This window comes from Copadichromis virginalis, linkage group LG11 (assembly GCF_057382275.1).
Source record: "Copadichromis virginalis isolate Kocher_CV1m ecotype Utaka linkage group LG11, C_Virginalis_male_GT1.1, whole genome shotgun sequence".
Classification (NCBI taxonomy): Eukaryota; Metazoa; Chordata; class Actinopteri; order Cichliformes; family Cichlidae; genus Copadichromis; species Copadichromis virginalis.
In genome coordinates, this window is record NC_140628.1 from 23,609,755 (window position 1) to 23,628,296 (window position 18,542).

Sequence of the window (18,542 nt, forward strand, 5' to 3'; positions counted from 1 at the left end):
AAAACAAATGTGTCTGGAAACTGCAGTTAAAGGCTTTTTATCTTTGAATAAAAACGCAACAAATTCAAGGCCCAACACACAAGTCGAGTGTCCCAACAGTTTGTCTCACTTTGTACCGACACTTTCGACTGATAAGACGCAGCAAGTCCTCCGAGAAGTCTGTGGTACAGCACAGAGTGACAGTGGAGCTGCAGAACTGGGTTATGCTTATGACGACTGAAGCAGCTCCATCACAAACAGGAACTAGAAGGGCAATTTGAAAGCGCAGTAATCCAAAATTTGTTCAAACCTTGCAGTTTTAACAGAAATGTAACACGCTCTTCGTTCGCCCATCTTTCACCTCTCTAAAACATGTCAAGTTATCCAGCTTTTCAAAGCTTTTTTTTTATTGTGTTCATAGAAAAACAAATAATACTGAAAATGAAACAAGGTTTACAAAATATGATGCTCCATTGTGCTAGCATAATGGGCCTTTTTCACAGAGTAGCCACTTCAACGTGTCATAGCAGCTGGTGTGCTACCACTGCTACGCCAAAGAACCAGAGCTCTGTTTACCCAAATATGCTTTAAAGCTAAGTCGGTTAAAAAAATCTGTCTTACATGCACTTGTAAGTCTAAGACAAAAGGCACTTTCCCAAAAACATTATTACTTAAGGGGCACTCAGAAATGACAATAGATTAAAACGTTTCTACTAACCAATGTTAGCACATCGGGAGATTAAATATAGCTACACTGCCACAACACAGGTTCAAATGAACTGAGCAACTTAATGTTAAGTTAATGGTTAAAAAAGATCATCTAGTTTGTTAATTACTCCATAGCCCAGTCTCAAAACAATTCACTATGATCATTATTCAACACAAAATGTTAATTCAGTTTTTTCATCAAATGTGTTTTCTAAAGTTCTACTTTTAGCTGGCAGGATCCAGAGTTTATTAACAGACCCTCTAGATCTACATTCAGACATGTAAACGGTCAAACTGAATGAATAAATTGCAGCATCTACTCGTCACACACTGGTACATTTTTTCCCAGATAAAACGAATTTCACAAAGTCAGAAAGCTGGTGGGAATTTCTACTTTAGCAACTTTCATAGGAATAAATGGAGTGACAACCATCTACACCCACTGGCCACTTTGTTAGGCACAGAAGGTCAACTCGTTGTTAATGCAAATATCTAATCAGCTATTTGTGTTGATCAAATGACAGCAGTGCAACACATTTAAGCACGTAGACATGCTTGAGACAACCTGCTTCTACTGACCCCCAGAACGTGGAAGGCGATTAAAGTGACTTTGAACGTAGCATCCCATATGGAAACGATATATATAAATCTTATAAAGTTTGTATCTGTTTTGTGTGAAACTTGTATGAAAAGCATACAAGAGTGAAAACAGATATAAGATCCCTTGAAAAATTATATAAATGAAACTTGTAAGTTTTGGATACTTACTAAGACAATATATGAAAGTAATGAGAAAGTGGCCACTTTTATGAGTAAATCATGTAAGCCTGATATGATTCACTATATGAAGTAGGCCACATCTTATGCAAGTCTTTTATAAGTTTTTACTTTTTCTTTTCCATATGGGATGGTTGTTGTTGGTGCTAGACCGGTTGGTGTGAGTATTTCAGGAACTGATGCTTTACTTGGATTTTCCTACACAACCATCTCTAACTTTTACAGAGAAAAACTGAAAACATCCAGTGAGCAACAGTTCTCTAGGCGATGTCAGAGGTCAATAGTAACTTAACTCACTTGTTACAAGAAAGCTATGCAATGCACAACCATGTAAAATCTTAAAGCACCTGCGCTACAACAGCTGAAGACCACAGCGGGCGCCAGCCCTGTCAGCTAAGAATAGGAAAGTGAGTTCACTCGGGTTCACCAAAACTGGACAACAGAAGCTTGGAAAAATGTTGCCTGGACTTTCTGCAGCAACATTCAGATGTTAGAGTCAGAATGTGGTGTAAAAATAAAAGCATCCTGCTTGTATTAACAGTTCAAGCTAGCGGTGGTGTAATGGTGAGGGATATTTTCTTTGCACACTTTGGACACCTTACTACAAACATTGTTTAAAACACCACAGCTTACCTGAGCATTGTTGCTGGCCATGTCTATCCCTTTATGACTACAGCAGGATAAGGCACAAATCATCTTAACCTGGTTTCTTGAACATGAAAATCTGTTTGGTGTACTTAAATGAACTCCACGGTCACTAGATCTGAATGCAACATCGGATGTGGTGGAACGATAGATTCACATCACAGAGACAAGAACTCTGCAGCATGTGTGACGCTATCACGTCAATATGAACCAAAACGTTCCTAGCACTTCGTTGAAAATGTGCCGCGAAGAATTAAGGGAGCCACCAGTAAAGAGCAGTAAAAACTGTAAAAGGAATGAGTGTGCTTGTTATTAGCAACGCTGTTTTGATTCCATTGTGGTTTTTGAGGGCCCTGTATAGTGGAAAAAGTGACACGCTCCAGTCTTTTTGTTAAATGGTGAAAAAAAATGCATTGCAATTTTATGACACTGGGCTCTGAATTATGTCCATCAGTTCATAATGTTTCAACTCAAAGCTTTGGTTAACTGTTTCTGCGTTTTCCTATTTGTAATAATTTACTGGTGACTCTCCAAATGTCAAGTCCTTTGTTCGTTTCCTCGGCTTTCCTTTATCTGCCGCATTTTTCAAATTTCTTGTGATTGTTGTCAAAGCAGTGAGATCTGTTGTTCTAAGCTCTCTTTGTCACCATTACTCTGGCCACTGTTGGGAAGAGCTGACTATCAGAGGATGTAAAGGTGTTTCCTGTTTTTGGGGATCTAGATATGGAGACCCAATGGGTCTTGGTCAGCAGGGTGAGCAGTAGGGCAGAGACCAGGAGGCAGTGGGTTGTCACTGTCATAGTCTGTGGGAGAGATGAGCTGGGCCCGGCTCAGACTCAGCCAACTAATGCCATTAGTGTTTCTAATACCATTGTACTGTTCTCCCGGGCTAATGCCATTATGCAGTCTCCGGTGCTGCGGGCCCATTCAGTGCACACACCCCAGAGCCAGACATTTGGACCAACTTTACGCCTTATCTTTGATGTGGACAAAACACACACAATCGCCCAAAGCCCGATGTGACCCAAACCAGGGGGTAAGACCTATTGTTGCTTTTCTGTGAACTGGCATGAACTACCACAATAGCCCAGTGTGCATGTGCGTACATACATACGTTTGTGTGTGTGTGTTAGTGTGCGTGAGCGTGTCTCATACCCTCACAATGCTCCATTGTCCCTCAGACCGCAGCAGTAATTTATGTAAAGATTCTTTCTTTTCCTTCATTTCCATCCATCACTTTTGTTGTTCCCCACTTTTCTCTCTCCCATTTGGGTTCCACTCATCCATCCTCCCATCCCTTTCTCCCCCCACCCTTCCCGTACTGTGAGACTGTGTCCATCTTTTGCTCTTTTTCTCCCCGTGTCACTCTTCCACGCTTCTCTACCTCCGTCTGCTTCTCTGCCTGCCTTTTTTTCCTCCCTCGCTGTCACCGTGTATTGATCTCGATTTCTTCCACCTACACTTTTTTGTCTCTTTGTTGTCACCCTTCCGTACTATGCATTCGCTTGACTCTTTCATTTTCTGCTTTCGTTTCATGCCCTCCCTCCTCTTGGACTTACACCAGAAGTTGTAAAAAAGCAAGCAAAAAAAAAGGCAACTGATTTTACAGCCACTAAGCCATCTTCTGTATCTTTCCCTCCCTTTTTTTCCCTCCAGTGGTTTGAAATAAATGAGTGAGGGGAGAGGATTGCAGGAGGATGTCACGGAGAAACCATCACTTAAATTGTACAACAGCCTACAGGTTTATGAAAACATCATATTAATGTCATTCAGCATGAATTTATGGATAACATTAATGGCATTCAGAAAGCTGCAGTTTGCCGACACTCATAAAAAACACGTTGGCTTAAGCAACAGTGAAACCTTTTTATCCTTTAAATAAGGCTTTCTGGCCGCCACATCATCTCCTGCACAGGTGTCTTTGCACAGACTGATGAACTGAAACATTAAATATTTAGATTTCTTTTTCTTTTGGGGCTGTTTTATTAGGGTGTAAGGAGCTGGAGCGAATATTCATTGTTTCACTTAAACACGATCATAAAAATGATGACAGATTATGCGCAGCAAAAACGTATACTATTGATCTTATTTAAATAATCACGTGACAAAGGCTGGGAATTAATATCAATACCATATCGATGCTTCTGAAATGCCAACTGTAGTGCTGAAATGCCCCGAAATGTGCCATTAGGAGTTAGATAGAAACAAAATAATGATTAATACTAATGATTTTAGATGCTTAACTCATATTAATACTTAACATTTATTTAATATTAAATACTTCAGATTCAAAGCAACATTCTTCTTATGCTAAACTAAAAATCAGATGGTGTTTGTTGGCTGGACAAAAAATCTCAGGGCACTGATATAATGGAAAAATTTGTATCCATTTATTCATATTTCTGGAAACTGACAAGAATCAAAGCAACAAATAACAACAACAACTTGCAGACCGATTTGTCTGCATATAAGCTTCAAAATTGTTGCATATTAAGACATGTTTGACTTTTGATATCTCTAAAAATCAGACAATTAAGTTAGGAATTTTTTGTATGGCTGCTAAATAACTAACGGTGTATCTATTTGTTATATCTGTCACATGACTGATCATCAAACATCAGGCATGTCAGAAAATTTCATATAACACTGAGCTCAAGCTGTGATATGTTTGACTCTCTAAATCGGTTTACCCTCTCCCAACACACAAAAACATACACATCATCTACTCACAGCTGTAGTAGTAGTGTCTCCCTGGCAGAAACTCAAACCCCAGTGAGAAGGGCGTGAACCTTTGGATCTTTTCTGAGAAGCGCACTGGTCCATATGGAGCAAAAGGGGTGTTACACTCCCACCTCTTGATGGCCCCCCTGGTCTCTACACAGCCTTGGAACGACTCTTCTCCCACCAGGTAGAGGGCAAGGGTCTCCGGCTGCCCGTGACCCACGGCCTCCTCGTTGGGGTAGTGGGGGCAGTGGATGTCCAGGTAATCGTTGAAATTCAGCTGGACAGACAGATCACCTGCTGTTAACCTGGAAGGAAGAACGACAACGGCATTAATACTGCATGTAGCAATTAGAGACTGATACATGACTGAAGGAGGGGGGAGGCAGTGATAGACTGCAGACACGTAGAGAAAGAGCGAGAGAAAGGACAGGAATTCCACAATTTTCCAAATGCACATCCAACACTTGTGACAGGCAATAAAACAACATTTTGATCTTTTTTAATACAAGAATTTGGTGGGATTCAAATGCTACAGCTACACTTCTGGACCAGTGACGATGCTGAGTGTCAGCTAGAGAGAGCAAAAATTCCTCACATGCTAATTAAGACCACTGAGGGGAGTTCAGCGTAAAATAAACTCGACTCCCTCTCCTTTCCACTCTCCCACTGCACAGCACAGATAGACAGATAGATGTGTGTACAAACGTAAGCGGATGTGCATGTGCATGTACAACCATGTCAGTCAAGGCTGACTGGAGTTTGGCATAACAACAACTCTGGACAAGACAGCATCATTAGGACAGAGCAGCTGCATAATGTGCGATCTTTCAGAGCGAGGATTCTGACTTCCTGTCAGCCCGCAGTATAAAGAGTTTCCCATGTACAAGCTAATATGTGAATGAAAGAATGAGAATAAAGTCAGAAGGGAAGAAGATGTAAGACAAAGCAAGAGAGGTTAACTTAACATAAAGATATCATAAGACTTCATGAAAGAACAAAGAGGGAGACAAGAAATAGGAAGGGAAACGTGTGACAAATGGAGGAAAGGCCTGTGAGTGATGAAGAGACATGAGACGAGTCCCACAGGCAGACAGAAGGAGGTTGGTGAAAAGAAAGTTTTGGAGACAGGATGAAGAAAAGCTGGAACAAAAATATGTTTAAAAAGAAGCCAAAGGAAGAAGTTGGACATACAGGTGCAAAAAGTGGAGTAAAGAGAAAAGTAAAGTGTTTTAATTAGTGACCCCAGAGAGCCTGAGTGCAGACACACAGAGAGAAGAACAACGGAGTGGAAGAAGAGAGGAGACGGACTTTAATTGGTCTCCTCTTCGCATGGAGTGCAGGAGCAAAGAATGAGGGGCAGAATGTGGCTTGGGCAGAAGGTTCAGGTCCGTCAGTGGGAGTCTTTATAGAGGGGTGACAGAGCGGAGGAGAGAGGAAGGAGTGCTGGGAGTCAGTCAAGGGGAACATGGGAGGGAAAAGGAGCGTGGAATGGGGAGGGGATGGCGGTGGTGGTGCACGGCAGAGTACTCTGAAGTTAAGTAGGCGGACAGAGAGTAGACCAAAAGAATAAATAAGAGGAAGAAATCAGTGTGGAGAAGGAGGAGGATGAGACAGAAGTGATGCAAGCCAAAATGAAACGGATAGAAATGACAGGAAGCAAGAGACTGAGACGGTCCAACAAATCTGCAGAGAGTATCAAAGATGGATGGAGCAATGAGAGGAGAAATGACAAGAGTGTCGGCGAGAAGGAGGCCAAAGCTCAAAAAGTAGAATAGAAATGAGCGTTGTGTTAACTCTGAAGCTGAGCACGTGTGCAGCAGGTGTGTATTTCTGTGTGAGACCACAAAAGCAGAAAGGCATGTGTGACTGTGTGTGTGTGTGTGTGTGTGTGTGTGTGTGTGTGTGTGTGTGTGTGTGTGTGTGTGTGTGTGTGTGTCTTGGGGATGCAGGTGAGACCCTGGAGGCAAATCTCACCAAAGCTGCTTCCTGCTCAATAGCGACCGTGCAGAATTGGCAATCTATCCACAGGACAGGACACCATCGATCAGGATCCCTCGCTCAGGACACACACGCGCACACACACTCTCCCCTGATCAATATCCCCTCTGTGCACGTGTGTTTGTGTGCGCAGTTATGTGCGACAGCTCTATTACCTGTGCGCTCTAATTACAGCCATAGAAAAGCACTTGAATTTCTAATTAAGAGAACGCTAACGCAAAAAAAGCACATACACACAAGCACAACACTACATTTACTCTTCATACTACCCGTGGTGATTTTTAAAGCCCCTCTGGGGCAGAGAAATGTTTGCTTAGGTGCGCCAGCTGTGGAAGTGTGTGTGCAGGTGTGTGCGTGTATGTGCATGTAATAATAGACGTGTGCTGTGTCAACATGCTGCACCCCCTGCTATACATGTCATTCAGCTCCAGCTTCTTCTGCATTCCTTAGGTCCTGTTTTCCCCACCCAAAAGCCCACTACGCATTTTTCCTTACTCCCTGCTTCTACTCCATCTCCTCCCTTGTTGTTCTCCGCTCTGGATGACGTGAACCCATCCTCCATCTATTTCTTCAGCCTGCATTCTCCCTCCTATTTTTGACTTCTCTCTATCCCATATTACCCCACTCGCTACCCCACACAACCTTGCAACCTTGGGTTGCACCATATGTATGCCAGCAATTACAGAGTTGGTGTGCTGTACTGATGTCAAACTGTCAGCCCTCTTTCTTGCCTCTTCCACCCCCCCTCTCTGGTCCTAGTAGGCTTGGGTACGCCCTAATTACACTCAGCATCCTCCCCTCCTGCCAGCTGCCATGCAGCAGAGTGGTGACAGCACAGGGGCATCATGGGAGCACTGTGGAGCTGTGGGTGTCATAGAACAGAGCGCTGAAGCAGCCTATCGGTGGGAGAAACCTGTGGAAGCAACAAAGAGGATTGGCTGGGTCCAGAGGGAGAGGGAAAAGGCACAGAACACACACTCACTGCATTTTGGCACACGTTGGCGGGAATACACACAAACACATGTTCACAAGCACCAGGACATGAAAGTACTTCAGGAGAATAAAACATGCTCTGTCCCTCATGCCACAGGGCTATCAATGACACCCTTCTCAGGACTGGTGCAAGCTTGTGGTTGATAAAGAAAAATCTCACAGAGGAGCAGAATCAAAAATAACATGCTGGGTTCTTCAGTGAAGAACTTGAAAAGACCAACATTTATCCCTTTATAATCACAGGAAATCAAATGCGGAATTGAAAGACTGAACATAGCTGACATGCTGCGGATGTGTCCATGTAAATGTGTGCAGACAAAGGCAAAAGTGTGCGTGTGCGATAATAATGAAATGCAGGGAGTTCACTGTGGCAGAGACCTTTGATCCTTTAATATGAGAGAATAATTAAAGGAGCAACAATCTTGCAACACAGCTTCAGGAATACAGAAAGGATACTTGATCACGCACAGCAGCTGCATGCTATGCATCTCGAATATACTAGAGCACTTAACGAAAGTACTTCACATAAACACCGGGGATACAAATATTCTGCTATAATGAAAATGCTAATAACATACTTACACTGTACTGTGCATGCCGAATGAATGCAGGAAATGTATATATACAGTCAGAGTACAGTAGGTTAAATAAACAAAGCCCTTAGTAAAAGCTTATTGGTTCCTTCAGGTGACAATAGGAGGCCAGAAGGCTTGGTCTAGCTTCACTCCTTCTTTGGCCAATCACAGCAGGATGACTGTTAACTCTGGGCACTACGCTGACTAGGCACAGCACGCCATGGTCACCCTACCTTGGCTAGGCATAGCGTGACACAGTTTCAGTCTTCATGTTGGATACTGTAGTAACACAGATCTTTGGTGCTTTCAAGAAAGATACGCTTTTAAAGTGTTGTTCCTTTTTCTTTTCTTTGTGCATTGCACGATGGGTGGGAAATCACCTTGATGATGAAAGATGAGTGGGTGCAAGGTGAGTCATTACTCAAAATGAATAACGCAACTTCAATATTCACATACAACCATAATGACTGTCATAGTTTTTAATTATTGTTACTGTTAATGAACATTAACACAAACACTGTACTCTTGACCAGCTACAAACTGTCTTGCGACTCATAACCTTGAAGGGAATGGAAACCCATGGAGTCATATTGGCTTTATTGCACCATAAAATTTAATGCAACTGTACTCTGCTGTAGCATAAACTGTTCCATTAAGTACAGAATTTGCAGTCAGTTTTGACACTGGAGTCGATGATACAAAGTTTCTCAGGCAAACTTACTCATTAGCGAATGAGCTATCTGACAAGCTTGCTTAGCAGGATGCAGAGGCTGAAATATACTGAAATTTGTTTGGGCTTTTGCCTTAATTGGATAGTGGCAGTGGAGGTGGACTGGAAAGCGGGGAAAGAGAGAGGGGAAGACACGCGGCAAAGGATTGGTCGGACTCAAACCCGAGCCGCTGCTTTATGGCCATGCCATACAGCATGTGGTCAGATGCTCACCCATAAACCTGAAATACGGAAAAATATTACCAATGCCCCACCAGCCACAGCAGCTCTGCAATTAGCTCTACCCAATATGTAATCAACCCACAGACTGTATGTAAAAGATGGACTGAACCTCTGAGTCTGAAAAATAATTCCAGTGTTTCTTAAACCACCAAAGTCACCAAAAACAGTCAAAAACAAAACAAACTAACAAACAAAAACAATGAATTGAGCTAATATTTAGGGTGTGGCTACTTATGGATTTTTTTTTAAATTTATGTATATTTTTATTTTGCAAAAAAAAAAAAAAAAATATATATATTTTTAGTTTTTTTTTTTCCATCAACACGTTCACTAAGCACTCCATTTTTATAACGTTTCCCGGCAATTGTTTTAGACTTTAAAGGGTTAAAACGGGAATTTGAAAATGCATCTTTTACATACAGTCTACTTCTAATTTCTATCGGCTTCACAAAGACATACAGTCATGTAAAAATGATTTTTGCATTGCTGCATGTAGTCCTGTATTTTGCCCCCACCGGAATTAAAGTAAGTAGCAGCCAGGTGCTGCTAATCCTGATTTACTGAGCATTAGTCAGGAGTGGTTGTCCCATCAGCCCAAGGTCAGCCCATGCAATGCCCACAGAAACTGTAGGAAAAACCCAAAAAGCAAAGAGCTACATGTCACATGGCAACACAGCTTAGGTCTTTATGTGAAGGCTTTGGAGAGACAACACCAAAGCAGAGATGTTCAGCCAAAACTCTCAGAAACCCAAACACATCATACCATCAACCTCATACCAACTATGAAGCATGGTGGTGGAGGGGTGATTTCGACTTGTTTTGAGGCACAGGGCCAGGGCACTTCGCTGTTCTTGAGTCAATCATGAACTCATGATCATGTATACCGAAGTGTTCCAGAGTCAAATGTGAGCACATCTGTCTGACAGCCAAATCTTGGCTGAAATTGGGTCATGTAACAGGATGATAATCCGAAGCACAGCAACAAATCTACAATAAAATGACTGAAGAAGAAAAGAAAAGTGCTGCAATGGCCTAATTAAAGCCAGTTAAAGACTTCAACCTGACTGAAAATCTTTGATGGGACATTAAGAGATCTGTGTATGAACAAATGCCCAAAAACCTCGAAGAACTAAACACCAAAATTCCTTCTCAATGATGTGAGAGACTGATAAAGTCATGCCCAAAATTATTGCTTCAAGTTATTGCTGCTAAATGTCATTCTACAAACTGATTTTTTTCAATATGTTTTGGTACCAAATGATAACAACCAGGCACTGAATCACAATTAACTGCTACTAGAGACAGATTTGATTACAGAAGACATGAAAGATGACTGAAAGTGAGCACAACTAATACCAATACATTTTTCAAGTTAATATGTCTGTTTTGGGAAGACTTTTATAGGACGAGCTGCAATGCAGCTCAACTGATGGAAAGTATGGGAGATTTCATGACAAAGAGAGCCCAAAGACAGTACAGTAGAGAAAAGGGAATGAGCCAGATAACTGAAGAGTCTTTCCTTGAGGTCTGCAAAGCTTCAGTTAACTCCTACTCTACAGGCTATCCTATTTTCAAAAGGAAATTGTGGAGATTCTCAGTCAGCTGGGTCATGGTAGGTTATATCTAAAATGAACTTCTTCAGTTCTATCTAACTGGTTTGGAGGATGCCTGGGAGTCCTTCCCAGTCAGTAACAACTGAAGAAGCCTGAGAGGTGAAACTTCTTGAAGAAACTCAAGCAGATTGAGCAGTACTTTGATACTCAATACTTTTTGTTAGAATTTGGTTCTAACCTTGCTGTTCACCATGTCCCTTTCTCCCAGTCGATTACTCTTTACATAAACGTAAAAGAAAACAGAATGAGGGCCCCTTCACCCCCCGTTCCCAAAGCCGTGCCCCCCTCCATGCTCACACAAAGCCTTACTGTGTCCAGAGCCCAAACACCAATGTTGTGTCTAACCTGGTGCTTACTCCCCTCAACGCACACAAACAAGGATGTCACCCCCCACCTCTGACCATCTGGGCCCCCCCCCCACGACCCCGCCTGCCCAGCTGGCTCAGAAATCCTTAAACAACCCTCCTACCACCCCACATCCTCAACACTCTGCAAACCCCACCTCTTTAGATTCTCAGTGTCATCAAACTGTGGCCAAACACTGATCAACCACTCCTCACAGAGAGGAAAGAGAGACTTAAGGGAAATAAGCTGCCGTGCTTATCTACCCTTTCCTGTCTGGTATGCCTCTACACAAGTGTGTATGCATTTGTGTGTCTCTGCTTTGTTCAAGGTCAGCAGGAAGTGTTGCTCTCCTCTCCACCAGACCTTTTGCTTTTCTACAAACTCCCAATCTCCAAATGTGAGTGCTGCGCGAACTTTCCTGCTACATTTTCCCCCTCCTGTCTCTGTCTGTTTTATCTTCATATGCAAGTTCTGAGCACTTTTGCATTAATATGCATTAGGATCTAGGTGGCTTTCCACCACTGCTCAACATTTCCCAGGAAATTCCTGTGTCATCACCCAGGCAAAAAACCTCCGTCCTCAAAAGGATATGTGTGTCCACATGTTCAAATACACTGCATTGTGCTTTAATATGAGTATGTAAGCGCTTATAATGATGGCTGTGGGTGTGCATATGTGAGTAAACTAGATGAAGTGATTGGTTGCACCTTTCCTGCCCTCCAGGCTCTATTAAATGACCAGAAGGCACAGGGTATTCATACCTCTTTACTTCTCATTCAAACTGTGTGAATCAGCAGGTTGCCTCATGGAACCACATTCGCTATCAATTCCCAGACACTGATAAAATACACAGATACACAAACACACAGCCTTGCTGCTTCAGGCCTAAAGGACTCTCAGCCTTAGGTAAAGACAGAGTCTATTTTCTGCCTGTTACGGCAAAGGTTCTCTTCAGTTTGTGTATATGTGTCTGTTCTATGAGACTCAGCAGCACAACAGGATGCATAGCTATGGCCAGCAGAGCTGAAGAAAATTGCCCAATTCAGGCCCAGAGGACCCATCAGTATGGAAACCAATTCATCGGAGCCATTTTGATATGGCAGGATGTCTGCAGAAACCGTCATCCCCTTCTGTGACAGACCTCTCTCATACACGGGCACAACTCGCCATGTGTGGTCCAGTCTGATCCAAAAATAAGCTTTCCAGTGATTTTTTTCCTTTGAGGTATGAAATTACGGTCTACAGCATAAATGGCCAAGAGTGCAGTCTGGCAGTCTATGGGTCCTTTTTCTTTTTAATTTTCACCAATTGGCCAGAAACAGTGTATGGCGAAATGTTGCCTCACTATACCCACCAGCGCTGCAGCAGCTAAAAGTCTGGCTCCACTCTCTCACCTTCCCTGAGCGGTAGCGGCCACACTTTTAAGATTAGTGTAAGGGAGAAAAGAGGCAGAAGGCGAAGAGTTTGAACTCTCGTGAAGAGAAGAGTGATGGTGAAAGTGTGCGCGCGCACGGCTAAAAAAAAAAAAAAAAAATGTGCACGGGACGAGAGCAGAGTGCATGGACGAAAAGGGGGTGTACAAAGGGGGGTAAATAAGGTCAGTCGTGCCGTTGCTAGGACAACCACCAATCTGGAGCTGGGACTGGTTCCAAGCCAACGCCCCACCCATCCATCCGTCGTTCTAGCCGTCCTTTTCCTGCATCTCTCGGTCGGACAGCCTAAACCTCAGAGTAATGAGTGCTCTCCATGTTTCTGCAGTCTAAATGGAGCTGCAGAATAAATACAGGGCTGATTTGTACAGGTGCCAGGCTCAGACACATAAACTAGCTACAGTACCTCACCGCCAAGACGCTGACAGGAATGACATATGACGAGAGGTGGGGAACAATGACAACTATGATGGGTGGACACCAAGACCAATGATTCAAACTATTTATAATATCTATCAAAGCGTATTGCTACAAAGTGGCAGCTGGGCTCATCTGCTGTGTCAACATCATGTGTCTAATATTTATGTATTGCTGGCTGGGCCCTTTGGATTTGCACAGTTCCAGAGCAGACAGATCCATCTATATTCAGAAACCGTCATGCTAAAGTTGAGTAAATGGACTATAAAAAGGTTTGTTATACAGAGTTGCCAGTGTTGCCATGCCAATAGACTGTACGGTGCATTGTAAAAGGGCACATTGGCAAGCTTCTTAACAGTTAAAAAAAAAAACAAGAAAAAGTATCTGTTAGTCTGCTTTATACACATGTGTTTAAAATGGAAACAATAGTCAGAATGACTCCATAGTTGGATCGTCACTGTCCGCATCCATAGGCTGTCATACATTCTGAGTTTCTGTCTGTCCTTTGAATGATAAAACGAGGATTTGACAACTCTGAAGGTGAAGGCTGCTTTGAAATTTTATAGAAAGGTTCTGTTTCTGTGCCACTTTTATGAAACTCAAATGCTCTAAATTGGCATTCAATCAAATGTGACCCATTTTTGTAGCAGTATTTGGAGTGAATGTGTTTTTTTTGTGATGATGTCTGCTGTTGGTGCCATTTCTCATGTTGCATAAACGAACATTGTTAAACCAATATTTTGTAATTTTTTTTACTGACTTCTTCTCTTCCATTCAGTCTTTGTAGTATACCCTCTACACTCTCATCTATTATTTAACTATACTTAACTACACTTACATGAGCCCCGGGTCTTTCAGCCCACCTGTGTAAGTGGGTTAAGGAGGACATGCAAGCGACACCCCATAGACACACATTTGCTCAGATGCACTCAATATAGTGAAAAGGGCGCTCATAAAGCACATACACTCAGCCAATAAATCAGACTTGGCTTTAAGAATCCATCATTTACTAAGTAGGTCACAGTTCTGATGCTGTAGACACTCTTTCCCATTTGTGTACTCTGTTTTTTCCCCTCCCTAGCCATGATGAGAAGGTCAATGCTGGATAGGCAGCCTAGTCCATTTATCCCAGGTGTGCATTCCTTCTCACTTTCCCAGTGTCTGATTATTTGGTGGTTGTTACCTTAGGAATGGCCAGTTGGAGGCCTAGAGCTGTCTTTCTGTCTGTCACTCACACACATGCACACACACACATACATACACAGTTAAGACATGTCAAGGAAACCTGCTCTAATACAACCAACAGGCTTGAATAATTTAAACAGAGGGAAGGAGAGGAAGGGAGACGATGGAGAGAGAAGGATTGGAGAGGCATACGAGTTAAGGAGTAAATAGAGTGAGCTGGTCCCTTTCAGTCTCTGTCTCCCGGTGAACTTATTTAGAAACTTCTATTCTTGGTTTCACTCTCATCTTCTGTCTTTCACCCCATCTTAAGCAGGTCTCATTTCCTTCACCAGTCAGTGTGTCTACACCTTCTTCACCATTCCTCTTCCTCCGAATGCTTCTTCCATCCTCGTTTTACCCACTTTGCCCTCCCTCCCTCTCTGTTTATCTAAGCACTTTCACGGTCACTGCTTTGGAATCCCAGGAGTCTAAACTGCCCCCTTCCCTCTCCCTTCCCACCATCACAGCCGATCCACGCTTCTCTCTCCCTCTCCATCTTTTTCCGTCACAACGGTTAAGATTCATATCGCTCTGTGTGTCGGGGGTATGGAGGGTCCCCTTTATTTCCCCTCAAGGCAGCCAGCTTTGTCCTGTTCTAGTCACGCACAGCCACCCACCCTGCCCCACCCTGCCCCTCACACTCATGAACACATATTCCCACCAGGGGTAGGACACTTACAGAGCCCGATACAATCAAAAGAGCCGAGAACAAAAATACTACATTATTGCCAAGTCTGCATGGGGTTTCGGCTAGGGTTTGGATAAGACTGTTGAATATGTTTTATTAAACTGAGCATATACAGCATTTTTAGCTCAAGTACATGAGCTCGAGAGTGTGAAATAAAAATTTATACTCTTGACACTTAGCTTGATTTAAAAGTCTGCCTTGAAGCCGGATGCCTCTGAATTTCTTAGAGGGGCCAGTTGTGTTCCACAACACTGATGAAAGGTTCAGACACAATAAGAGGAGGGGTGGTGGTGGTGGTGGTGGTGGTGAGGATTTAGGAGCAGAAAGGAAGGAAATGGTGAGGGTCAAGAGAAGCGGTGCAGACGCCAGGCTAACGTGGTGCTAATAACAGCCTGGCATTGGACTGGGATTAACTGATTAATTTGGGATTAAAGATGACTGGTCGCTACTTTAAGTAATGAACCAGAATGACCCAAAATTACAAGATTAACACACAGGAGGCATGGTATGTGTGACTGTGGGTGAGTGTTCTTTGTTTCTTAACAGCAAAGCGACACGCGCTGCGACAAATACTACAAAAACTCACTTGTTTAGGTGTTAATTATGAACCTTTGATGAAGAACAACAAGGCCCTCACCAAATTTCCATTCTGCAGGCAAATCCATCACATCGATAAACGCAATAAACAAACGCAGCGAGTGAGTGATTTTGCGGCTTTTATGACTAGGCATTTGTCACCGGGTGTATTTTAGGGGAACGCACAGATTAATTCTGCGATCATAAACGCGCAGCATCTGCTACAGTGTTTTGAGAAGCGCACCGTGCACAAGAACTCCATTTCCAGCTGAATAGGGGAGCAATGAGATTCATGAGTTCTACTGCTACAAGGCCACAACTATGGAGATTTGGGACAAAGCCATTTCCATCCATTCAGCACAAAACGCAAGCACCATTCCCGATACTCCTAGACTATCAACGATTCAATAAAATAAAAGTTTACTTAAAGGATTAAAGAAAACACAATTTAAGCCCTTAAAAAACTAAGTGGCGGATAAAGCATAACTAAAATTGAGCTGGTTTTCACAGTATTTCCCCCCCCCCCACGCTATGCACAGTAACACAACATGGCGAGATACCAAACTAATAACACACAGATTATTAAGAGATACATATGTGCTTGTGCACATTTAAAAAGTGAACACAGTAGGGGGTTAACCGATGGCAATTATATAGCTACAATTACATAGAGTTGATCAAATAAGGAATTCTGAAAAATAAAGCCCACATTTCCTTGAACTCATAAATAAAAGATCTCATTGGAACAAAATGTTGAGGAAAGAGGTGGAAAAAAGGAACAAGGGAGAGAAAAATAGCAGTCAGAGTACCAGGAGACAAGCATCAAGCTGTGCATCACTGCACCCCCCCTCCCCCCCCCAAAAATCATGTGGTACAGGTTATTGCAACAACAAAAGCAAATCTTGTCTGCATGCACGCACATGCCCCCCCCCCCCCCCCCAAAAAAACAAACAAACAAACAACAAAACAAAACAGAACAAAAACCATATCTTCATCTTAGTGAAGTCCTCAAAGAATTGCTGGTGTTTATTTCTTTAATAAGCATGTGTTATTATATTATGTCTCGGTGGCAATCAGGTAAAGACTGTAGCGCAAACTGAAAGCAGCGTCAGGTCTAAACGCAGCGTGGTCCCTACGTGGCTTCTCCCCAGAGTCCGAGCATCCATGAGCGAGCGTATATGCAGGCAGGGTGACGGTAGCGTGTGTGAGCCTCTCTACGACACCTGTATACATGGCTGCGTCACGGTGAGTGTGTGAGTAAGCCCCTGTGTGTGTGTGTGTGTGTGTGTGTGTGTGTGTGTGTGTGTGTGTGTGGAGGGAGGGGTGGAGAGAGGGTTTGCTCCTCACGCCTTCTTGTGACAGTGATAGTAATACCTGCTGACATCCTTTCTTCCCTCTCTCCCTCTCTCCTCATCCCTCCATCCCTGGGGGCCTCCCTGAGCTGTTTTGGGAGTTGAAATCTGTTGACTCTTTCACTACCATTGTCTCCTTAACGCACTCTCCATCCCTCACTTTTCTCCACTGCAGGTCTAATGTTTTTACCATCTCTCGGGGCTGACGAAAAAAAAAAATGAAGCAGGCAAGGCAGCGTGTATATTCATTTGTGGTGTGTGTGGCAGCGTAAAGAGAAACAGAAGCGAAATGTTTCTGCACGCGTTTTACATCACTGGGGGGAGCGCTGCACAGTATGCTGTGCTACCACACTTCTGGGAGGCAATACCAAAATAATATTAGTTTTTGTTCCACCATGGAAAAGTCTCCTAAAAATAAATAAATTAATAATACGGAAGAGTCATAATATCAACACAGCACAACATTTGTCATGTGATCTATCTGGAAATCTCAAAGGACGGGATAAAAAGCGGCTTTAGGAAATAGGAATACTTGTGTATGTGTAGCTGAAAGTGTTACTCGAAACTTTTCTGTAACAACTATAAAAAGAGAGCAAAAATGAAACATACACCCCATAAGCACACACACATGTTCACACCCCTTTACATATCTTTTTAAATCTAAGGATTTCTTTGTTGTGTGTAGATAAAGTGTACACAGCCACACCTATAGCTTTAAAAAAAAAAAATCCTTTATACACACCACCAGAATACATAATTGCTAATACTTATCAAAAAGCTGCGAGTTAGCAGCTTGCACAAAACATTCCCCGTAATCAGAATATGGGAATTTATGCTATTCTGTGCTTTTAAGCATTTTCCTCACACATTCTGTAACAGAATTCATTTTTATATAAAAGAAAATTATTTTAAATCCTCCATTATACACCCCCCACGACAGAACGCCAGAGTGCCTTATTATTATTACATCAAGCACATTTATGATATTTCCCCAAATCGTAATAAATGTAGCTTAAAAGCACCACTTCGCAGACACTTTGTGACACGTGAAAGAGAGGATTTAAACCTGAGACAGATTTGTGGGGCTCTTTACTTTAATCCAGTGACACACTGCAGCGTTAAAATCAAACACATGAATATTAAGACTTTTAAAAAGACATCAAGCCCATAGACCTCTACTCCTCTACTGGTTACGTGACACATGAGAGAAGCACTCCTGAAGTCGCAGATTTATGATGAAAACACAAAAGTTGTCCGCTAACAAGGCAAAAAGTTAGAGTTTTGCAAGAAAAATGGCTGTCCTGTCTGCACCTGATGACTGTGACTCTCAGTTAGTGACCAAAACAAGTGAGTCATTGCACGGAAATACGCACAAAGCACAGCTTTCACACACAAAAGCAGGAGCAATTTCTAGGAAACTGGCTTGGAGATTCTGTGTGAACATCTAAGAAATTATCAAGAAACACTTCTGGAGTGAATGTACTTAAGCATCTTTAAAGAATATAGAGATATGATGGCAAACATGTCTCAGTGCCCTCCTGGTAGT

At 42.6% G+C, this 18,542-nt stretch overlaps 1 protein-coding gene across 2 annotated transcripts in view; it reads right to left on the reverse strand.

The window, feature by feature from the left end:
• efna4 (ephrin A4) overlaps window positions 1-18,542 on the reverse strand; it is a 33,691-nt gene that overhangs the window by 8,207 nt on the left and 6,942 nt on the right. For both annotated transcript variants that reach the window (XM_085473895.1, XM_085473894.1), the window contains exon 2: window positions 4,840-5,138. In XM_085473895.1, the coding sequence (XP_085330021.1) occupies window positions 4,840-5,138 (299 nt within the window). The remainder of the gene's footprint in view (window positions 1-4,839; window positions 5,139-18,542) is intronic.